This window comes from Urocitellus parryii, unplaced genomic scaffold (assembly GCF_045843805.1).
Source record: "Urocitellus parryii isolate mUroPar1 unplaced genomic scaffold, mUroPar1.hap1 Scaffold_53, whole genome shotgun sequence".
NCBI lineage: Eukaryota > Metazoa > Chordata > Mammalia > Rodentia > Sciuridae > Urocitellus > Urocitellus parryii.
Window position 1 is genome coordinate 1,763,372 of NW_027554068.1, and position 22,327 is coordinate 1,785,698.

Here is a 22,327-nt window from a genome sequence, read left to right on the forward strand (position 1 = left end):
CCAGTAACTCTCATGAGGTATAAAAATATAGGTGTAATAATCTTTAATAAAATATTAGCAATGGAAGTGCTTCAGCATGTCTAGCTCTCCTATAGAGTAACTATTTAGAGCTAACTATTTGCTTCCTGAAGAAAAAGATCTGAAAGTCAAACATGGAGAGAGATACAAAATCCATGTTTAGGGAATAAAGGAGTTTAAAAATAGAATTTTGCTTTATGTTCTTTGAAGAAAATCTTACACATTTACCTGTTTTATAGGTGCCTACATATAAACTTGTATCCTGGTGGGCTATTATAAGACTGGTGTATGTGTGTGTGAATATCTGGGCATTTAAGCATAATGGGAAAACACATTCCATGGAAGAATGGAATGTCCAGAAGAGGCAAAGACATAGGGACAGAAAGTAGTTTAGTGGTTGCCTACAGCTGGGGACTGGAGGGTGAGGGTCAAGGGATTTTCTTTCTTTCTTTTTTAGAAAAATTAAAATGTTCTAAAATTGACTATAGTGATGGATGTACAACTCTGTAAATACACTAAAAGCCATTGCATTGATGGCATGTAAATTATAGCTCAATAAAGCTGTTTAAAAAATACTTGCTCAGTTTGAGGTCAGCCTCAGTTTGAGGGCAACTTAGTGAGACCCTGTCTCAAGATACAATAAAAAGGCTGGGGATGCAGCTCAGTGGTAGAGCACTTGCCTAGCATGCATGAGGCCCTGGCTGGGTTCAATCCCTAGTACCAGAAAAAACAAACAAATCACTTGCTCTGTTGAAATACTCCACTGTGGTTTAAGAAAAAAGAAAAAGATTTTTAATTTCAATATACATTAAAAACACAAATAACTGACAGATGTTAAGAGTCAGTGATAAAAAATAAGTTCTACAGAGTATAGATAAAAGATATGAATTAGTCATTTAATTATGTTATAGAATATTTTATAAAAATTCAGTTACCACTGAAGCTTACAAGTTTTAAGGATAATTTTGATGTATCTGGAGTGGATGAAAAAGGTAAGATGATCTTTTCAGTAGAAAAGATATGCTTAGCCCAAAGAAGCATTTTGATTGCCTAATTTAACTTTGTAAAGGAGAAGTAAATCTTATAGCTGGTCTCTGTAAACCTCACAGCTGGAGCATTCTAACAGCACCTTGCAGTTTCCAGTGATCAAAGTAAGTTACTTTATATACTAAACTAAGAATTTCATAATAGAAATAATGTAACACCAGGGGGTGCAGTTATCATGAAATAATTACACTCCTGGGAGATTACAGGCACAAGGCTGTACCCCAGGGGTGTGATTATCCCATGATAACCACATCTACTGAAATTGCCTTATTGCAAAAATAATCTCTATTCACTGGTGAGACATTATTCAATAGGTGATTTTTTTAAATGAAAAGATTTTTTTTTTTAGTTTGAATCACCAAGTGGATTAGGAAATTGGTCAGTTTATTTTTCATTGCATTCAAGTTCAGAATATTACATCATTATTACTCACTTTTCTATTTAAGATAGTAGAGTTTTGATTTTGTTTTTGAGAAACCTTTAAGAGTTTCTATTAGCTTTAGTTAAGTACTACTGCTAAATTCAGGTCAAACTTTAGAGGCATTAATGGAGCAATACAATTTAAAATAATTTATTTCTATGTATAATTTTTAATTCTTTTAAAGAAATGCTCACTTAAAAATTTATAAATGTAATTTATCTTCACTGTTGGAAATATGGATAAGCAAAAAGATAAAACTAAAAATCTTAGTAATCCTACTACCCAAACACAACCACTATTAATTTGGTCTATCTCCTTCCAATCCTTTTCTTTAAAATATCTGTTTCTGTGTCTACCTATACACATAAACAGATATACAACTGTAACTTCTCTGTCTTATAACCTATTTTTAAAAAATTCACTAAATGTTTTAAAAAATATCCCCATCATTAAGAAATCTTATCATTTTAAATGCTGCATTGTACAGAATTCCATTATAACAATGTTCCATAATTCACTTAATTTCCTTTCAACAGTCCAGGTTCATGTTCATAATCCCAGATTGGTAAGCTGAGGCAGAACAGTCACACACAAGTTTCGAGAACAGCCTCAGCAATTTAGTAAGACCCTGTCACAAAATTAAAATAAAAAGGGCTGGGGATATAGCTTGTGGGTAGAATGCCCCTGGGTTCAAACCCCAGTATGAGGGAATTTTTTTTTTTACTAGATATTTTAGTATTGTCTCTCACTATCATACACAATTCTTTGTGACTAAATCTTTAGGACATATTCATGACTATTTCCTTAGGATAAATTTATGACTTTATGATAAATAAAACACAAGTTAAACAAACAAATATATAGTAAAAGGTACTATCCTCCCAAATCTTCAATTATTCTTATAAACAGCTTAAGATAATGGTTTTCAACCTTGATGGTACATCAGAAGCAGATTGGTAACTTTCACCTTATGTAATAGCCTAGATAGTGAAAGCTACTGATTTCTTTTTCTTTTTTTGTGGTGCTGGAGATGGAACCTATGACCTTGTGCATACTAGGCAAGGGCTTTACAACTGAATGAATCCCTATTCCTTTCTCAATTTTAACAGAGTTCAATGTCTTCAGATATTCTTAGACAATTCAGATACAGAATTTAAGAAATTAAAATACCCTGTGTATATGGCAGTTTTTACTCTCATACCTTGTCAGTTTGAAAGAAAAAACTGGAAATGGAAGTTTCTCTAATATCTTAAAGATATAAAGATAAAGTTTCCCTAATATCTTAAAGATATAAAGATTAAGGCAAAGAATTAATTCAGTCTGTTAGGTATTTCTCATTGTGAACACAGCCTTTGCACCACAACCATAACTCTGCTTCCTTTAGCTGTTCTAATATTCTGAAAATAAACTTAACATGGGAATAGAAAGGAAAGCATTAGCTTTCTGAAGAGTTTTAGTGCTTAAAAAGGCTAAATTTTAAGTTTATTTTAAAATTTTAATACAAAATAATATTGCTTGTAATTTCATCAAATTAACATCTTAACTAATTCCAATGAAAATTCAGTTAGTATTTTTTATCTGGAGTACTGGGAATTGAAATCAGGGGTGCTCTCTAACACTGAACTATATCCCCAGCCCTTTTCATTTTTTATTTTGAATCAGGGTCTCAATAAGTTGCTGAGGCTGGCCTCCAACTTGTGATTCTCTTGCCTCAGCCTCCTGAGTAGATGGATTATAGGCCTTCGATACCACACCTAGTTTAATTAATATCATGCCATTCCCCTATTGCACGATATTTAGATTCTTTACAATACTTAAAAATTAGAAATGTTGAAAATTTGTCCCCCCCCTTTTTTATGTAAAGGCTCTTTCAACACATTTCTCTTTCATTTTCCTCTATATTATTTGCCTTCCAAAGACAAACAACAGATCATAAGCATTATCCGAGGATAAGATTCTCAGACTTTTCTCTGGACTCTTATTCAATAGCCCCTATGGGGCAGGAGCTTGAGAACCAATATTTAAACAAGCTGTGTTAAATGATTCCTTACAGTAGGTAAGCTTGGGAAACACTGGTTGCAGGATGAATGGACAAATTCCCTCCATCCCATCTTGAGAGCCATTCAAATTTTATTCTATTCAAGTTAAATTCTTTTGTGCTTATGTTTTTCTTCAGGTCTTTTTTTTTGGGGGGGGGTGTCAAACTTTCTTTCTACCTATCTAAATTTTAATTCTTCAGAGATCATTTTAGTCCTTCTTACTCTGTTAACTACCTAATTTAACAATGCTTTCCTCTATTAAACAGACTCTTAAATCGTATTCTAATTTTGAGTAGATTGTCACTAGCCCCTTTTATTTTTTATTTAGAGTCAGGGTCTTGCTAAGTTTATGAGGCTGGCTTTGAACTTGTGATACTCCTGCCTAAGCCTCCTGAGCTGCTAGAATTATAAGCATGCACCACTGTGCCCAACTGTCTCTTATGTGATATGTTAATGTTTCTGATTTGATTGGAAACTAGGAATAGTCTATACCTTCAATAAACCAGAACATAAAGTTTAAAAAACTTATTGGCTAATGTGTAGGATGTCAAATACATAGTTGCTAAAAACAAGTGTTTGAAAAATAAATAATAAACTGGTTCTAAGAATTAATTTTCAAATAGGGCTTTTCTGGGGGGTGCGGGTGGTTAGGGATCAAATCCAGAGGCTCCAGGCAAATGCACTACCACTGAGCTACACCGACAACCCTAAAAATAGAGGCTCTTATATCAGTAAGTCATCCTTTTATCATAAAAGGTAGAGCATCTAAAGTCATACAGATTTTAAAAATAACTTCATCCTTGAAAGCCAATTTAATTATGGAATGCCTGACATTTTGTTTATCCTACATACTTTTAATTGATACCATTTAACTTTTTTTACACTTGATATATCCTCCTATATCCTTACAAATCAACATAGATCTCTAGCTATATTACTTATGTATATATATTACATACGGTTGTAGAGTATTCCATTTGCGGGAGATACTCCACAATTAATAAAAAAAATACTCAAGAAGTGATTATTACATGCCAGGCACTATTCTAAGCATCATGTATTAACTTATCTAGTTTTCATAACAACTTTATGAGATGTAGGTATTATTATGTTTTATACATATCAGCAAGAGATGTTAAATAACTTGCCTAAAGTTACAATTAAGAAGCAGCACAGTAGAAGTTCTAAAGCAGGCATCTAAGGAGTCATCTTCAATCAATATTTTTTTAATATTTATTTTTTAGTTGTAGTTGGACACAATACCTTTATTTATTTATTTTTAAGTGGTGCTGAGGATCAAACCCAGGGTCTCACACATGGCTAGGCAAGCGCTCTATCGCTGAGCCACAACCCCAGGCCCTTTAGTCAATGTTTTTAACCACTAGGTGAGTGCCACTAAGTATGTGCCCTATCAGGATTGATGGTCCCTCTGTATGAAAGGCTGTTCCTTTTGCCTGATACGCCAAATGCTCTTTTCCCAGATCTCACACTGCTGTAATCGTCTTGTCATTCAGGTCTCATCTTAACATCACTTCCTCAGAGGGGCCTTTCTGACCACTTAATATAGTAACTCCCCAGTTAGTTTTGATCACAGATTCCAATTACATTTTCATCACAGAACTTATAATTGCTTCATAAATAACTGCTGAATAAACCCCCTACTGATGGACATTCATTGGGGTATTATTGTAGAATTCCTCTTCAGTCAAATGAACTTTTTCCAAATAATATGAACAAAGTAGAAAAATGCATAAATTGTTGAATCCTATTGTTTTACCTATATTTAACCATACTTGAGAAGTCTACATGTTGTTTCTAATCTTTCACTACTGTGAATCTTTGAGGGTATACCTTATTGCTTTCTTTTAACTACTGGAAGGTAAAAGGATATGGTGGATTTTTGTTTGTTTGTGTTTTTCTGAGACAGGGCCTCAGTAAATTGTTAAGGCTGGCCTCAAGTTTGCAATCCTCCTGATTCAGCCTCCTGAGTAGCTAGGATTACAGGCATGCCCCAAATGATGTTTTGAATACTTCTGATATATATTATGGCCCTTCAAAATGGCTGTTCAATTTATTAACAAAGGATTGAAATATTCATCTTACCATACTTGCTCCAACACCCTGTATACAGTTCTTTCAAGTCTTTACCAAATTTCACAGGCAAAACAGACAATATATTGTATGTAACATATGTCAATATATGTAGACTTCTTAAATATGGTTAAATATAGGTAAAACAATAGGATTCAACAAGTTATGTATTTTTCTACTTCATTCATGTTATTTGGACAAAGTTCACTTAACTGAAAAGAATAGTTCTACAATAATACCCCAATGAATGGCATACAAAAACCTGAATTGCATACACTGAATTACCATAAGGTTAATGGATACAAATGGAGGGCTAAAGAAAAGTCAATAACCAGCTGCATTAAACAGGAATTTACTAACTGTGTGGCATGTGACTGTGGGGTTTTACTGTTTTCAATACTTATTTTTTTAAAAAATATTTTTAGTTAAACATGGACATAATATCTTTATTTTAAAAAAATATTTTAGTTGTAGTTGGACACAATACTTTTATTTTGTTTATTTACTTTTATGTGACACTGGGGATTGAACCCAGTGCCTCACATGTTCGAGGCCAGTGCTCTGCCACTGAACCACAACCCCAGCTCTTGTTTTAAATACTTTTAAAAATAGGTTAATACACAAGTTCTTTGGGTTGTTGTTAGCATACTTTCTAATACAGACTCAAGACAAGGCAGGCCTACTGATTATTAAAAGAAAGGGCTAAGCCTGGAGTCTATCCTACTCATTCTCTCAGAAGCAGGATCAGAGTAAGATGAGGCTGGGGAAGAAAGACAGCTACTACTTCTGCCTGTCTCAAAACAACCCATGAATCATGTAGGTGTAAGGAAACTATAAGACTGGCATGAAGGAAAAGATGAGAAAGAAGCAACCCTATCTTGAAAACAGAATATACTTTTAAGATGTAACAATGAATCTCTGGACTAAGAAAGGGAAGTGTCAAAAATATTTGAGCCAAATGGGTTCGTGATGTATGACCTACTCCACTCCATTTTCTTTGGGGTTTTATTTCCTTTGGGGCCTTTATCCCTTCTACTAATTGGAAGAGGGCAGGGAAGGAGGGAGAATTAGCTATGTGGGTTATTAAGAGTATCTGTATTGTGGTATCAGTGGTAAGTTCTTTTTTTTTTAAAGATAGAGTGAGAGGAGAGAGAGAGAGAGAGAGAATTTTTTAATATTTATTTTTTAGTTCTCGGCGGACACAACATCTTTGTTGGTATGTGGTGCTGAGGATCGAACCCGGGCCGCACGCATGCCAGGCGAGCGCGCTACCACTTCAGCCACATCCCCAGCCCTGGTAAGTTCTTTTATAAGGTATTTTGCCAGAACAAAGACTGTATTAACATTGTCTTACAACTGAACAACTAGTTCTCCTTCTCCTTAAAAGGTGGTTTCTGAACTTATTTTACAGGAATAAAGATTTTTCAAAAATCAATCACAGTATTTTATAGGTATGCTTCCTTCACCAATTCTAACATCTATACCACCACTAGGGAAATGCCCAAAATAACGATGGATCAAATTCCTAAACTCCTAATATTAAGATGAACTTTTTTGAACGTGGTTTTCTAGAAGAAAGTAAGAACAGATGCAAAAGGTTGAAAGCTGAATGAGGGTGAACCCTAGGCTCAAGATTGAGGTGAACAGCAAAAGCCATAGAGATTCTAAAGAGATGACTGGAGGCCTTGCGACTGAAAGAAGGGGACTTAATGCCCAGAGGACTTGTTTCAATAAATAGCAGTGCTTTTATGTTTTAGGGTTTTATGTAAGATTTCTTTAAAAAAAAAGAGTTCTATAGCTGCTTTATAAAGTGCTGAAAATCTGAGTCATACTATCATCCTTATTGTAAAATCAGGAGTTGAGCTGGGTGTGATGGCTCATGCCTGTAATTCCAGTGACTAGGGAAGCTCAGGTAGGAAGATCTCAAGTTTGATGTCAGCCTTAGCAATTCAGTCAGACTCTCAGCAACTTAGTGGAACCCTCCCTCCAGGTAAAAGATTTTATAAAGGGCTGGGGATGTAGTTCAGTAATAAAGTGCCCTTGGGTTCAATCCCTTGTACCAAAAAAAAAAAAAATCAGGAGTTGAAGCCCATAAAAGTGAAATTACTCATTGAAGGTTATAGAATTAAGTAGGGTATTTCTATTATGACTTATTCTGAGACAGGATTAAATTAGTATGGCTATCTCAATGAAATAGTAGTAAGATAATGATGAACTTAAGCTAAAACTTCACAGTTTTAGTATCCTTTTTATGAAGAGCCAAAATGATGCAAACCCAAGTGGACAAATTTTTTTTTAGAAAATAATACGTAGTAAGATAAATAATTTTCCAATATAAACCCAATTTAAACATATTTATCATCTTTTTTTACTCAGTTTTGTTTTTAATTCCATGAACCAAAGAGAAATGATTGCTGAGGCTTTCACTCCAGCCTTTTTTAAAAATCAGGAGAATCTAAATATGAGAATCAACCATTTATTTTCTAATTTTAGGCCACTAACCTGATAAAGTATTTATTGTTATCTTACCTTAAAAAATCAAGTTCATAGGGCCTTTGGCTGGAAAAATTACATTTTAATTCTATTACAAAGCATTTTAGTTTCAACACAGAATTTCTCAATGATAATCATATTTTGGTAATGTGCCTTAGTCTAAAACAATAAAACTCAAATAAAACAAAAAATATTCAGATTAAAGAAAAAAATGTTATTTTTCTTTCCTTATTTACCTAAATTCTAAAAAAAATCATGTCTAATGCCTACCTGAGCCATCAGTGGGAACCGAACTTGCATTGATTCCAGAAAGACCAAACAAAGGACATTCTCGATCTGTGTTGACATGACCCCATTTGTGACATTTAATACATCTTACATTTCGAACCTGAGAAAAGTGAATGAATATTCTTTTGGTTACTAAAATACTACGAATCTAACCAATGTTTGGCAGGATTCAAGTTAAATTACTCACATTTTAAAAAGATCTGTAGGAAAAGATACTACAAAACTAAGTTTGGTAAATTTAATACAAATACTAAAATCTTATTATAAATCCTGCCTAACACCTAAGCTGAATCCTATTGTTTTTTACTTCTTAGTTGGTTGCAATATAACAATATCATCTTAAAATTTCTTAGTTTTAATAAGTCAAAATTAAAAGTTTCAAATTTCTAAACCAGGAGCTGGCAAAATTTTCCTGTAAAGGTTCAAATAGAACTTATTTTAGGCTTTTCAGGCCCAACCTCTGTGCCAACTGTAAGGACTCAGCTCTGCTGTTTAAGTTACAGATAATATATAAATGAACAAGCAAGGAAAGGTTCCAACAACATTTTCTTTATAAGGATTCCCTCTAGTGACAGGCTGCCCTGATTCTAAACAAATTACTGTTTTAAATCTTTTCTTGGTCATGACCTAATTCTCCAAATTCTTGGAAAAGAGCAGACACCAACATCATTATAACTCTTTTTTTTAAGTATTTATTTTTTAGTTGCAGTTGGATACAATATCTTTATCTTATTTATTTATTATTATGTGGTGCTGAGGATCAAACCCAGGGCTCACACATGCTAGGTGAGGGCTCTACAGCTGAGCCACAACTGCAGCCCTATAACTTTTTTTTTAATATTTATTTTTTTAAGTTGTAGTTGGATACAATCCCTTTATTCCATTCATTTATTTTTATGCGGCGCTGAGGATCGAACACAGGGCCCCACGCATGCTAGGCGAGCGCTCTACCATTGAGCTACAATCCCAGCCTCCCCATAACTCTTATTAGTAATTTTGATTCACATTTTTGGTCAGTCTACCACATTTAATGTTTTCTCCTTATTCCTACCATCATCTGATACCAATACAAACCATATTGTTCTTTTTCAGCGTGAACACCTTTTTGATAATTATGTAGATATTTACTAAATAAAAATTATTCGTAAAGGGTAAAATACATGTCACTTGCCTGAATGCCAAAGGGCTGATCTCTGATGTTCATGTCATCTTTGGCATATCTATTAAATAGAGAAAATGTATAAATAAAATATTAAGAATAATTTAATAAATTCAATGGTAGTTAACTTGAAAAAGTTATAGTCCTCAAAACAATATGAAATGTGTTATTACTTCAATAAGTATACAGAACTATAGTCTATTTAATATTTCAAAATAGTTATCAAATATCTAGGCTTATAGTTTGTAATTTATAAATAAAAAGAACAAGAATATAAAACAAGACTATGATAAAAGTAGATTGGTTGCATAAGAAAGTTCAATAAAAATGTTTTCATATTAGTTACTTTCTCTAATGCATATAAAGGTAATAACATAAGATGGGATTGCAGATATAGTGATATATATTGTATCTTAAAAGCAAACCAGACCGTACTTTTCTCATGGAGCTCCTTTCTGCCATTCAAATTTGTATTCTGTCTCTCCTTCTGTTTCTTCTTTCTAAAACATTCATTAAAAAGTCTTTCAATTTTCTCCATAAAATCAAAATTAATTATAAGTAAATTAAAACAGTAAATAGTGCTTTACCTCTTTGTTTTCTTGATTGCATATCAAAAATACAGGAGGGGAAAAAGTAAGACAAGTTAAAATTATCAGTGTAAAAATCAAATGTATATTACCACTATGATATGTTATTTGATTATAATTTGTAAGATTGTACTGGTTTGACTTCTTTCTTTTTGCATGAGATAAAAATCAAGGACGAAAGGATAAAATACAATACTGAATTTAACAATACTATATTTAACAAACATGTTAACTGCTAATTGTTAATTGCTAATTTTGAAACTTTTATGCTTTTTACAGATAGTGAATATTGTATTTTATATACACAAGTATATTTAGAAGGAAAGACTAAAGATATAACCACATTATAAAAGAATAAATGCATTTCTGCTGGTGTTGAGATTTTTTTCCTCCCAAAAGGACACCTCATGAAAAATTACTAGAACAATATTTTTAATATTTATTCTACTTTATTGGTTATAATATTATTCTTTATTATCTCCTCAGAAAACCAATTTTATTTATTTTTTATTTATTATTTTGTAGTACTGGGGATTGAAGCCAGGGGTGCTCTAACACTGAACTACAAACCCAGTCCTTTTTATTTAAGTGAGGGTGTTACTAAAGTTGTGATCTTCCTGTCTCAGCCTCCCAGATAAGGATTATAGGTTTGCACCATTGCACCTGACATGATAACAATCTTTAAAAACAAAGAATACTTTTAAAAAGTCTGTTAGCTGGCTGGGGATGTGGCTCAAGCGGTAACACGCTCTCCTGGCATGTGTGGAGAGCTGGGTTCTATCCTCAGCACCACATAAAATAAAGATGTTGTGTCCACCGAAAACTGAAAAATAAATACTAAAAACAACAAAAAAATTTTCTCTCTCTCTCCTCTCTCTCTTAAAAAAAGTCTATTAGCAGTTTTCAATCTTTTTTAAAAATTTTGATTAATTAATTTCTTTGAGATGGAGGTCACTATGTTGTGCAGGTTGGTCCTGAACTTGCCTCTTCCTGTTTTGAGACTCCCTGGTAGCTGCCACTACAGGTTTGTGCTATCACACCCAGCAGTTCTCAATCTGTAGTTGTAAACATATAAAATATTTTAAGGAAACAGGGCAAGTACCTTTTTTGGCTCCTGGTGGGGCTTCATACATGAAATTAAGGCCATTCTTTACACGTTCATCTCCCATAAGCAATCTAAATGACATAAGAAATAAACTTAACAATTTTATCCTTCCACCCCAAAAGGAACCCCAAGAGAATAAAAATAAATATTTTTTTTGTTAGAGTTCAAATTCTAAAATTTTACCCCACTGATTAGAGGACATTTAGAATATGTGAACGGAAATCAAACAATACTGTTTCTTTAGAATATGTGAATGGAAATCACAATACTATTTCTTTAATAATAGGCTGTAAGTTTTGAAACCGTCTTCTTACTTGAAATATTCTGGTCCTCTCAACAAAAAAGAGGAAAAGCTCTACGGTCACTCTAAAGGACTTTTCTTAAATTCTGAAATGCTGTTGAAATCCTGAAGGTCATCACAGAGTTGGAATTAAGTTAAACAGTTGGACAAGGACAAGGTTGCCAACAGTTTTTCTTAATTGTGAGGAATCAGTTTTGAAAATGAGTCTGGGTTTTCTTGAGAAAGTCAAAGCCAATTAATGCTTGTAAGAATCTAAATGAGAGAATCAAATTCTTTAGTGAGGCCAATGAAAAAAGACTCATTTTAAAAAAACTCTCCAATAAGCAACTTAATATGATAGAATCAGTGCCTGCTGTACCTCAAAAATCTTATTTTTATTGTTCCATTTTAACACTGAAAGTTTCCTGTTCAGGTTCCATTTACAAAAAGAAATGTTTGGCTTTTTATAAAAAATCCTCAGCCACAAATTGTATGCCTGAGTTAAAGTTTAATTCAAAAAATACAGGTAAAGGGCTGGGGATGTGGCTCAAGCGGTAGCACGCTCGCCTGGCATGCGTGCGGCCCGGGTTCGATCCTCAGCATCACATACAAACAACGTGTCCGCCGATAACTAAAAAAATAAATATAAAAAAAAATACAGGTAAAGTGCTAATTATAAAGAAGAAAGCCAACAAGGAAATAGAATTTCCTCTCATACTTGGAAAAGACAATCAAAATGGATATGCTACATGATTGAGATTCTTCTCTTACTTCCATTGGATTCTATAAACAACTGTTATGGAAAAAAAAAGAGAAGCAAAGGAACATAGGTACAGACATCCATACAATGGATTATTATTCAGCAACAGAAAGGAATTAAGTGCTGATACATGTCATACCATGAAACATGCTAAGAAAAAGAAATCAGTTACAAGATGCCACATGTACAGGACATGTCCAGAATTGGCAAATTTATAGAGATAGTAGACTGGCAATTACTTAGGGCTGAGAGGTAGAAGAAGGACAAGGTTGGGAAATTGGAAGTAATTCCTAATAGGTATAAGATTTCTTTTTCAGAGATGAAACGTTCTGAAATTAGATTATGGTGATGATGCCAAAACTCTTAGTTATTGGTGGACACAACATCTTTGTTGGTATGTGGTGCTGAGGATCGAACCCGGGCCGCACGCATGCCAGGCGAGCGCGCTACCGCTTGAGCCACATCCCCAGCCCCAAAAACTCTTAATATACTTAGAAGTCAACATATCTTTACACAAGTATGTAAATTTTGTCTTATATTAACACCATTAAAAAATGAAAATTAAGGGCTGGGTTGTGGCTTAGCAGTAGAGCAATTGCCTAGCACGTGCGAAGCCCTGGGTTTGATCCTCGGCAACACATAAAAATAAATAAAATAAAGATACTGTATCCAACTACTACTAAAAAATATTTTTAAAAAGTGAAAATTAAAAAGCTCAGCATCACTAAATATTATGGAAATGTAAATCCAAAACTGCAATGAGATACCACTTCATACTTACTAGGATGGTTACTGCTGAACACAAAAAAACAAAAAAAAAAAGTTAAATACAGCATTTCAGCAAAGGAAATTATTAAAAGTATGGAGAGAGAGCTACAGAATGGGAGAAAATCTTGACCAGTGACGTCTCCAATAGGGGGTTAACATACAGAATATATAAAGAATTCAACTTAATACCCCCCCAAAAAAACACAACAAAAACTCAAACCAACTAACTCAATCAATAAATGGGCCAAAGAACTAACCAGAAACTTCTGAAAAAAGAAACACAAATGGTCAAAAAAATCTATGAAAAAATGTTTAACATCTCTATCAATCAGGGAAACGCAAATCAAAACTACACCAAGATTTCATCTTATTCCAGTCAGAACGGCAGCGATCAAGAACACAAACAGTAAATGCTGGCAAGGAAAAAGTACACTTGTACATTTTTGTGGAACTGTAGACTAGTACAACTACTCAGGAAAGCAGTATAGAGATTTCTTACAAAACTAGGGATAACCCACCTATCTCATTCCTTGGTATTTTCCTAAAAGATCTAAAATTGGCATACTACAGCAATAAATTCACCTCCATGTTCATTGCAGAGCAATTCACAATAACTAAATTATGAAATCAACCCAGGTGCCCACCAATAAATGATGGATTAAGAAATTGTGGCCGGGAGGGGCTGGGGTTGTGGCTCAGAGGTAGAGCGCTCGCCTAGCATGGTGAGGCTCTCGGTTCTATCCTCAGCACCACATAAATATAAAATACAGATATTGTGTCCACCTATAACTAAAAAATAAAAAATAAATTAAAAAATAAAAAATAAATTAAAAAACAAAAACATGCCTGAAATCCCAGTGGCTTGGGAGGCTGGGGCAGGAGGATCATGAGTTCAAAGCCAGCCTCAGCAAAAGTGAGGTGCTCAGCAACTCAGTGAGACCCTGTCTCTAAATAAAATACAATAGGACTGGGGATGTGGTTCAGTGGTTGAGTGCCCCTGAGTCAATTCCTGATACCAAACAAACAAACAAAAATCAACAGGGAACTTCACCATTATGCATAAGTAAAAAGAACTGATCAAATATAAATAAATAAGCAAATGGAATTATAGTAGAGGAAGGAGAATGGGAGAGGGGAAGGAAATGGGAGGAAAAAGTGGGGATCATGACCTGAATTAAAATTTCATGCATGTATGAGTTTGTTGGGATGAGCCCCCCAACTACTATATATAACTATAAAGTTCTAATTAAAAAAAAAGATAGCACAGTCACTACAGAAAAGAATTTGGTGAATTATATGATCCAGTGATTCCATTCCTAAAAATATATTTATTATTTTTTAATTTTATTTTTTAATATTTATTTTTTAGGTGTAGATGGACATAACACAATGCCTTTATTTTTATGTGGTGCTGAGGATCAAACCCCAGTCCCACCAGTGCTAGGCGAGCACTCTATCGCTGAGCCACAATCCCAGCCCCACCTAAAAATATATTTAAAGAAATTGAAAACAGGAACTTGAGCAGTTACCTCTAAAGATTTACACAGCATTATCCACAATAGCTCAAAAGTATAAGCAACCCAATGCCTATAAACAGAGGAGTGTTCTACAGTTCACTTGATTTTTATTGATTGGTTTACTTATTTTTATTATTTATTTATTTATATTTTTGTACAGGGGATTGAACCCAAGGGCACTCAACTACTGAGCCACAACCCTATCCCTTTTTTATATTTTATTTACAGCCAGGGTCTCAATGAGTTGCTTGGAGCCTTGTTAAGGTGCTGAGGCTGGCTTTCAACTCCAATCCTCCTGCCTCAGCCTCCTGAGCTGCTAGGAATACAGATGTGCCCCACTGTGCTTTGTTTATTAAATCTATTTTTGTGACAGTGGTCTCACTATTTTCCAAGGCTGGTCTCAAACTCTTGGGCTCAAGCAAATCTCTTGCCACACCTCTGAAGCAGCTACCACACCCAGCTTTTCTCAGAAACTATATGAGTCGTAGAAAATACATTTTACGTGAATTATGGGTAAAGTCAAATAAAGTGACCATCTATGAGAGTAAAGGGATTAGTCTCCTGTAATTGATTATTCTATAAACAATGGCAGAGGGGCATATCTCACCTATTATCATATGACTCTTGTTCTTTAAGGTACTGTTGCATTAATTCTTCTTGTTTCTTCTTATCATATGATATTTTCTGTTCTGCCATCCATACCTAAATGAGTAAAGTAAAAAAGTAAATTAAATAGTTGGATTTAAGTTAAGTAGCAAGTTTTTTTCATAATTAAATATAAAATGGCATTGTTTATGACAGTCCAATTTAGTAATAATGACATCATCACAAAATAATATCTGAAAATATGATTTGTATCTTGATATAAATCCTAAAATTCAACCATTCAACATAGCTATACTTTCACACAAACATGAGAACTGCTTTCAGTATGTGTGGTACAACAGCACCTTGTACCGGTCCCTACATTATTTCAGAGAGCAAAAAAAGCATTTCTTTACATAGAATATGTTTAACATAGATAACCCATTAGTACAGAACATTAGAAGTAGTGTTATGCAATGGCCACCAATGCTACTGGGTGTCACCAATACCCTAAGAGAGGAGAACTGGAGAAAGAGAAAAAAGGGAAAGGAAATGAAATTGTAGGAAAAAAAGAAAGAGACAAGAAAAGAAACAAAGAGATAAGACAGGGGCTAGGGATTTAGTTTAGTGGTAGAGTGCTTGCCCAACATGATGGAGGCCCTAGGTTCAATCCTCAGCATAAAACAAAACAAAAAACCAAAGAAATAAGACAGAAGTGCTCAGGAGCATGAACACCTTAGGGTAAAGGTGTCTGTGTGAAATTCACAACACCATAAAAATAGTAAAGAGAATGAGACATAGATTAGAATGCTTTACAAGCATAGAATGCTTTATAAGTTTTGGTTATTTATTTTTTAGTTTTGGTTATTAAAAGTTATTTTTTATCAAGTAATTGTATTCACAGGTTGCTAGTGTTATCCATTTATTGCATATCCTGCCAAAGATTCTTTTTAAATTTTTTTAAAGTTGTAGATGGACACAATATATTTATTTGACTTATTTATTTTTATGTGCTGTTGAGGATTGAACCCAGTGCCTCACATGTGCTGGGCAAGTGCTCTACCATTGAGCTACAACCCCAACCCTTGCCAAAGATTTTTTTTTTTTTGGCACCAGGGATTGAACCCAAGGGTCTTATCTACCAAGCCACACACCCTCAGCCCTTTTAAAATTTTATTTAGAGACAGGGTCTCTCTATGTTGCTTAGGGCCTCACTAAGTTGCAGATGCTGGTTTTGAACTTGTGATCCTCCTGCCTCAGTCTCCCAAGCCACTGATATTACAGGTGTGCACTATTATGCCCTGTTCTGCCAAAGATTTTCTAATGCATATGCATTAGTATATAAAACATAATTCTATTTACATGGTGGTAACATACTTTACATATATATGTACATATTCACATGGCTATATAAAACTCAAAAACATAAAACATGCTATATATAAAATTAAAAGCCTAGTTCATTTCACAACTTTGTGTGTATAGTCAATTAACAATTTTAGTACCCCCTGTATGTGATGCACACAGTAGTAAGCACTCACTTTGTTTCAAATCCTCTACCCACACTATCTCATTTTTTCCCCCCAAAGGCACAGATAGAGATTTAGGAAAGTAGATACACATTCAAGGAAGAATGCAGGGTATAAAGAAAAGGATGGCAGTTCAATGGTATGAGGTGTTAATATTTATGGAGGACAGTCCTAGGGGCTGGATGAGATACACCATCTCATTTACTCTTCACAACTTTACAAGTCAAAGCAAGTGATACTGATCATCCTTTATTTGTAGATTAAGAAATTTTGGATCAGGAATATTAACTATTTTGTGTGACAATGCCTGTAATTCAGGGACTGCAGGAGGATTGCTAAGTTTAAGGTTAGTGTCAGCAACTTGTAGAGAGAGATCCTTAGCAACTTAGCAGAACTTGTCTCAAAATAAAAAATGGTTGGGATGTAGCCCATTGGTTCAATCCCCAATACCAATAAACAAATAAATATATAAATATTTTATGCAAGGTCTAATACCGACTATGCTGGAATGGTTAGAATCCTCGTCTGCCTCCAAAGCCCTGACTTTTTACTTCATCCTTTTGCTTTTCACCACAATCATTTTCGCTATGGTTTTTCTGCCCTGAGCTTAGCCAAACTGTAATTAATTAATTAATTAATTATTTTTTTGAGAGAGAATTTTAATATTTATTTTTTGGCGAACACATCTTTGTTTGTATGTGGTGCTGAGGATCGAACCTGGGCCGCACGCATGCCAGGCGAGCGCGCTACCGCTTGAGCCACATCCCCAGCCCTAATTAATTATTTTTTAAAAAATATTTTTTAAGATGTTGATGGACCTTGATTGTATTCATTTATTTATATGCGGTGCTGAGAATTGAACCCAGTGCCTCACACATGCTAAGCAAGTGCTCTATCACTGAGCCACAACTCCAGCCTCTAATAAATTAATTTTGCTTTATTTATTTTTGGTGCCAGTGATTGAGTCCAGATGTACTCTATCACTAAGCTACATCCTCAACCCCTTCTTCTTCTTCTTCTTCTTTTTTTTTTTTTTTATTTTGAGACAGGGTCTCGCGAAGTTGCGGATCTCGCTAAATTGCAAAGGCTGGCCTCCAACTTGAGATCCTCCGGAGTGCGTCACCGCCCCGACTGTAATTAATTATTTAAAACGCTAATATTCAATGAGGGTGATTTCTTTTATACGATCTATCTTAAATAAACAGTCGTCTTTGTAGAGGATAAAACTAAGGAGCCGTGAACCTCGGATTCGAAAAGACCAAACCCGAACCAGTTAAGGCAAGTATTGAGCAACTGTGAGCGCAGGCTCCACGTTTTATGGATTTACACTTTGACCGACAGAGCCAACGAGAGCATCCCAACTCGTCTTGGATGTAGAACAAACGTAGAGCGCCTGCTTCATCAGTGAGGAAAAGGGGGCGAGAGCACCTGGGCTTCTGGCCTGGAGAGGAGGTGATATCCTGGCATCCCAGCGACATCACCACTCTCACCCCAGCAGCCCCTGGGGACCCAGTGGCCGTAAGCCAGATCCCTTTGGGTTTCTTCTACTCACCTTTTTGATATTGGATTTGGAGGCAGGATGAAAGTCCTTTTTGCACATGAAGTTGGCGAAGGATTTCCCCATCTTGGCATCCGAGCTGAGGAAGGCAACCAACCGGTCAGCGAGCAACGTAAACAAACTCTGCCGCCTAACCGGAACTGCGCCTCCAGCAGCCGCGGGAACTTCCTAGGTCAAAGGTGACAGCTTCCGTCAACTGGCGCCTCCTCCCGCTACTTTCAGCTGTCACTTCTGGAAGCGCAGAGGCCAGGTGAGGGGCTTGCTAGAGGGAGGAATGTGCGCAGCGGAGGCCAGAGCCCTGGACTAGCTGCGGCGCAGCGCTGCCTGACCGCGGGACTCGCGGCCACAGCCATTTGATCCTCTCACGCAGTGTATGGGGTCCGCGGTGGCGGCTCTTTCTACCAGCTGTCAGATGTTCGAGCCCATTGCTTTCGTTGAACGTTGACACGAGTTGCAAAAACTTTTCTGCACCGGGTTTTTCACCTGTCTTGTGGAGAGAGTAATTCTCGCTTTAACTGGAGTACGATTGTGAGGTTCAAACGATGTGATGCTTTTTGAAAGCTATAAAATAGAATGTCAGCTCTACAGGAGCGGGAGCTCCTTTTGTTTCTAGTTATTTCCAGCTGTACGTTCCCTAGTGCAGAAAGATGTTCAGCAAACATTTGTTGAGTGATAAATGGTGTGAGAGTCCAAGTTTCATGTCCTCAATGGGCCAAGTACCATTCTAACTAGGCAGCAATTGTACCTAGCTTCCCTGACGACCCCTCTTGGATAGTTGAGATCTCCTAGTGCAGCGTGATGGACGTCAGGACTCCAGGGTTTTGAATAGATGTGGCTGCTATTATTATAGAGCACACATCAACCAAGTCCTCTAGCGGGGTTTAGACTAGACTATTTGTGTAATTTACTCTTCTGCCAGATAATAACATTTTTCATTTGAGGATCTACTATGTTTCATGTTAAGCAAAACGCTTAACTTGTCTAATTGAAATCCCCGTAATAGCTCTGTTTAATCTTTTATTCTACTATTGAGCCTGCAAGCATAGAACAATTAAATAGCTTGTCAAAGTTATGTAGTGGTGGAACCAACTTTGGAACACAAATAGAAGGAGATGCAAGATATAAAAGTTGAAATACTCAAAGAAAAGAACAATAAGGATAGTGACCTCTTTCTCATCATTGAGAAGAGAAAAACTTCAGGAGTTTGGGCATTATAAAATAAACAGCTAAAACAATGTGTCTATTCTGAAAGCAAAATAATGTATAGAATACTTAAGTATATTACTAAAATTGATGATTTAAATTTTTCAAATTTCTAGTGAAGACAATCTACATATGAAATTCTACAATCAGGATTTACAAATTATATTTGTGAACTTCCACCATAAAATATTGACAATTGGAATTTCATTGACATTTTTTATATTTGAAGTAGTGAATCTGTTTCAAAATTTCTGTCTTTTTAATATTATAATCTCTGCATATTCTTCCTTAGGTCAAAGGAAACCTTTTCTTTCTTATTTCGAGAAAATACTGAAAACATGTTTTTTTTTTCCCCCTGTAAGTTTCAATGATAACAATACAAAGATAATTAAGGCATACTCTCGCCTCATAAGGATTTTATTGCCAATAAGAGGACTGGTGCACAAATATATAGAATATAGCCTTTATAACAGTAGGCTAGGTGTAGAGATTCCCGAATATAGGAATAATGAAAAGAAATTCAGGGGAGACTTTAGGAGAGAAAGGTTTTAGAGAATAAATTTGACCCATCAACTAGAAGAAAGTAGTTCACATTGCTATTTTCTTGTTGATTCTTGTAGTTCATGGTTGATTCTTAAGTCATGTTGATTATTGTATTATAGTTTATGATATTTAAAGCTTTAATGAACACCCTTTATTAGACATGGTAATAATATCCCTTGGCCAGAGAGTAGGAGTATTTGTTTTGTATATACTTAACAATATTTTCTCTTGTTATTTAAAAACTTCTATGTGATTGGTAGTTGTTTAGAAAATGGAGCCCTATTCCTGTGATACATTTGTGGCATTACCCCCAGCAACAATTGATAAGAGGATTATTTTTGGAAAAAATTCAGACAGACTCTGTGATGAAGTACAAGAGGTAGTTTATTTTCCTGCTGCAGTTCATGATAACAGAGAACCTCTTAAGGTAGGTAAAATATATGTTTTTATTTTCTAGATATTCAAATCTTTATTTTTAAAAATTGCCTTCATTCCAAGTCTAAATCTGGGAAGCACCTTCACCTCACAAAGAGTGCATAAATATGTACAACAGAGGAAACTCATTTTTAAAAAAATATTCGTTTTTTAAAAAAATATTTTTTAGTTGTAGATAGACACAATACCTTTATTTATGTATTTTTTCAATGTGGTGCTGAGGATTGAACCCAGTGCCCCACACATTCTAGGTAAGTGCTCAGCCACTGAGCCACAACCCCAGCCCGGAAACTCATTTTTAAAAGAATGTCATTAAAAAAGTATAAGATAACACCCATAGATATTAGTCCATCTTCTAAGAGGCAGTGCAGTCCTCACATCGCCAGAGTACCAAGGTTGTCTTAAACACCAGAATCTATAGCTTAATTTCTCCACTTAATACCAAGCAATAAAAATTAGACAGTCCTGGGCTGGGGATGTGGCTCAAGTGGTAGCGTGCTTGCCTAGCATGCATGTGGCCCAGGTTCGATCCTGAGCACCACATACAAAGATGTTGTGTCTGCCGAAAACCAAAAAATAAATATTAAAAAAATTCTCTCTCTCTCTCTCTCTCTCTCTCTCTCTCTCTCTCTCTCTCTCTCTCTTTTAAAAAATTAGACAGTCCACCAAGGGAAAAACTGCTTCTATCTGACACTCTTAGAAGGGTCCCCAACTTTCTATTTGAGATGATGTTGAATTTTTGTTTCCCACTGGCCCTTGGATTGTTTCTCCAGATGTAGCACTATTATTTCGTAACTCTTTTTACACAACAGTGATTGAAAACTTCCTTTGATCAGAGAATAATGTTAGGTGTAACCTCTAATATTTAAAAACACTGGTTTATATGTGACAACTTTCAATGAGAATATCCCATGGGTGTTCATGTTTCTTGATGCCACAGAAGGTGAGTATAAATGAATTTTAAGAAGTCAGGCATCACTCTGCTTACAAGACAACCCGTTCCTAGATGAGTTCTGGGGTGGCATGTTATTCACAAAAGGCATTTGTCTAATTCTGACCAGGAGCCAGAATTTAGAATAGTTTATAGACAAATCACCAAGGCCATGAATTGACACAAAAAACAGGCAGAGCCCTCTAGCATGTCAGAGATCTTCATTGCTTCAAATTGCAAACCAAAGTATCCCAGAAAACAGGAAATCTGAAATACATGTTTTATTAGCAATATGCTACTTTAAAAATATCATAAAACAGTTATTACTATCATTTTTTTTTGAGAGAGAGGGAGAGAGGGAGAGGGAGAGAGAGAGAGAGAGAGAGAGAGAGAGAGAGAGAGAGAGAGAGAATTTTTTAATATTTTACTTTTTAGTTTTCGGCGGACACAACATCTTTGTTGGTATGTGGTGCTGAGGATCGAACCTGGGCCGCACGCATTCCAGGCGAGCGCGCTACCGTTTGAGCCACATCCCCAGCCCTATTACTATCATTAACTAGCAATTTGGAAGAGATAATAGAAGTTAAAATTCAAGAATTTAAATATGAAAAATAATTGAATTAGAAATAGGCTTCTGATTTTTATTTCAATGATTTGGAAGCAATTGAAATAACTAATGAAAATTATTCTTTGATGAAATATTAGAATACTTTTCACATGCAAGCATGTTAGAGCAAGGAGTTTAAAGTCAGCTGTAAGATTCAGATGTTGTCTGATGGGAACTCAGAGTCTACAGTTGGAATAGGAGGTATATGCAACTAATTCCACTATAAATTAAATGATAAATTTAAGTAGAAGCAACATATTGCAGCATAGGAGAAACATGTGATTCAGACTAGGGATCAAGGAAAGCTTCACTAGGAAGTTTGTTAGACAAAAAAGATTTTGATTGGTGTAGAATAAGAAAAGT

At 35.2% G+C, this 22,327-nt stretch overlaps 1 protein-coding gene and 1 pseudogene across 4 annotated transcripts in view; one reads left to right on the plus strand and one right to left on the minus strand.

Moving 5' to 3' along the window:
• LOC144252723 (corepressor interacting with RBPJ 1-like) overlaps positions 1-18,398 on the minus strand; it is a 36,057-nt pseudogene extending 17,659 nt beyond the window's left edge.
• Positions 18,399-18,418: 20 nt separating this feature from the next.
• Positions 18,419-22,327, plus strand: part of LOC144252721 (secernin-3-like) — a 34,088-nt gene continuing 30,179 nt past the window's right edge. For 3 of the 4 annotated variants that reach the window (XM_077794861.1, XM_077794862.1, XM_077794863.1), the window contains exons 1-2: positions 18,419-18,495; positions 20,252-20,418. In XM_077794861.1, the coding sequence (XP_077650987.1) occupies positions 20,263-20,418 (156 nt within the window). In that variant the 5' untranslated portion in view covers positions 18,419-18,495; positions 20,252-20,262. The remainder of the gene's footprint in view (positions 18,496-20,251; positions 20,419-22,327) is intronic. The other variant, XM_077794864.1, reaches the window with a different exon arrangement.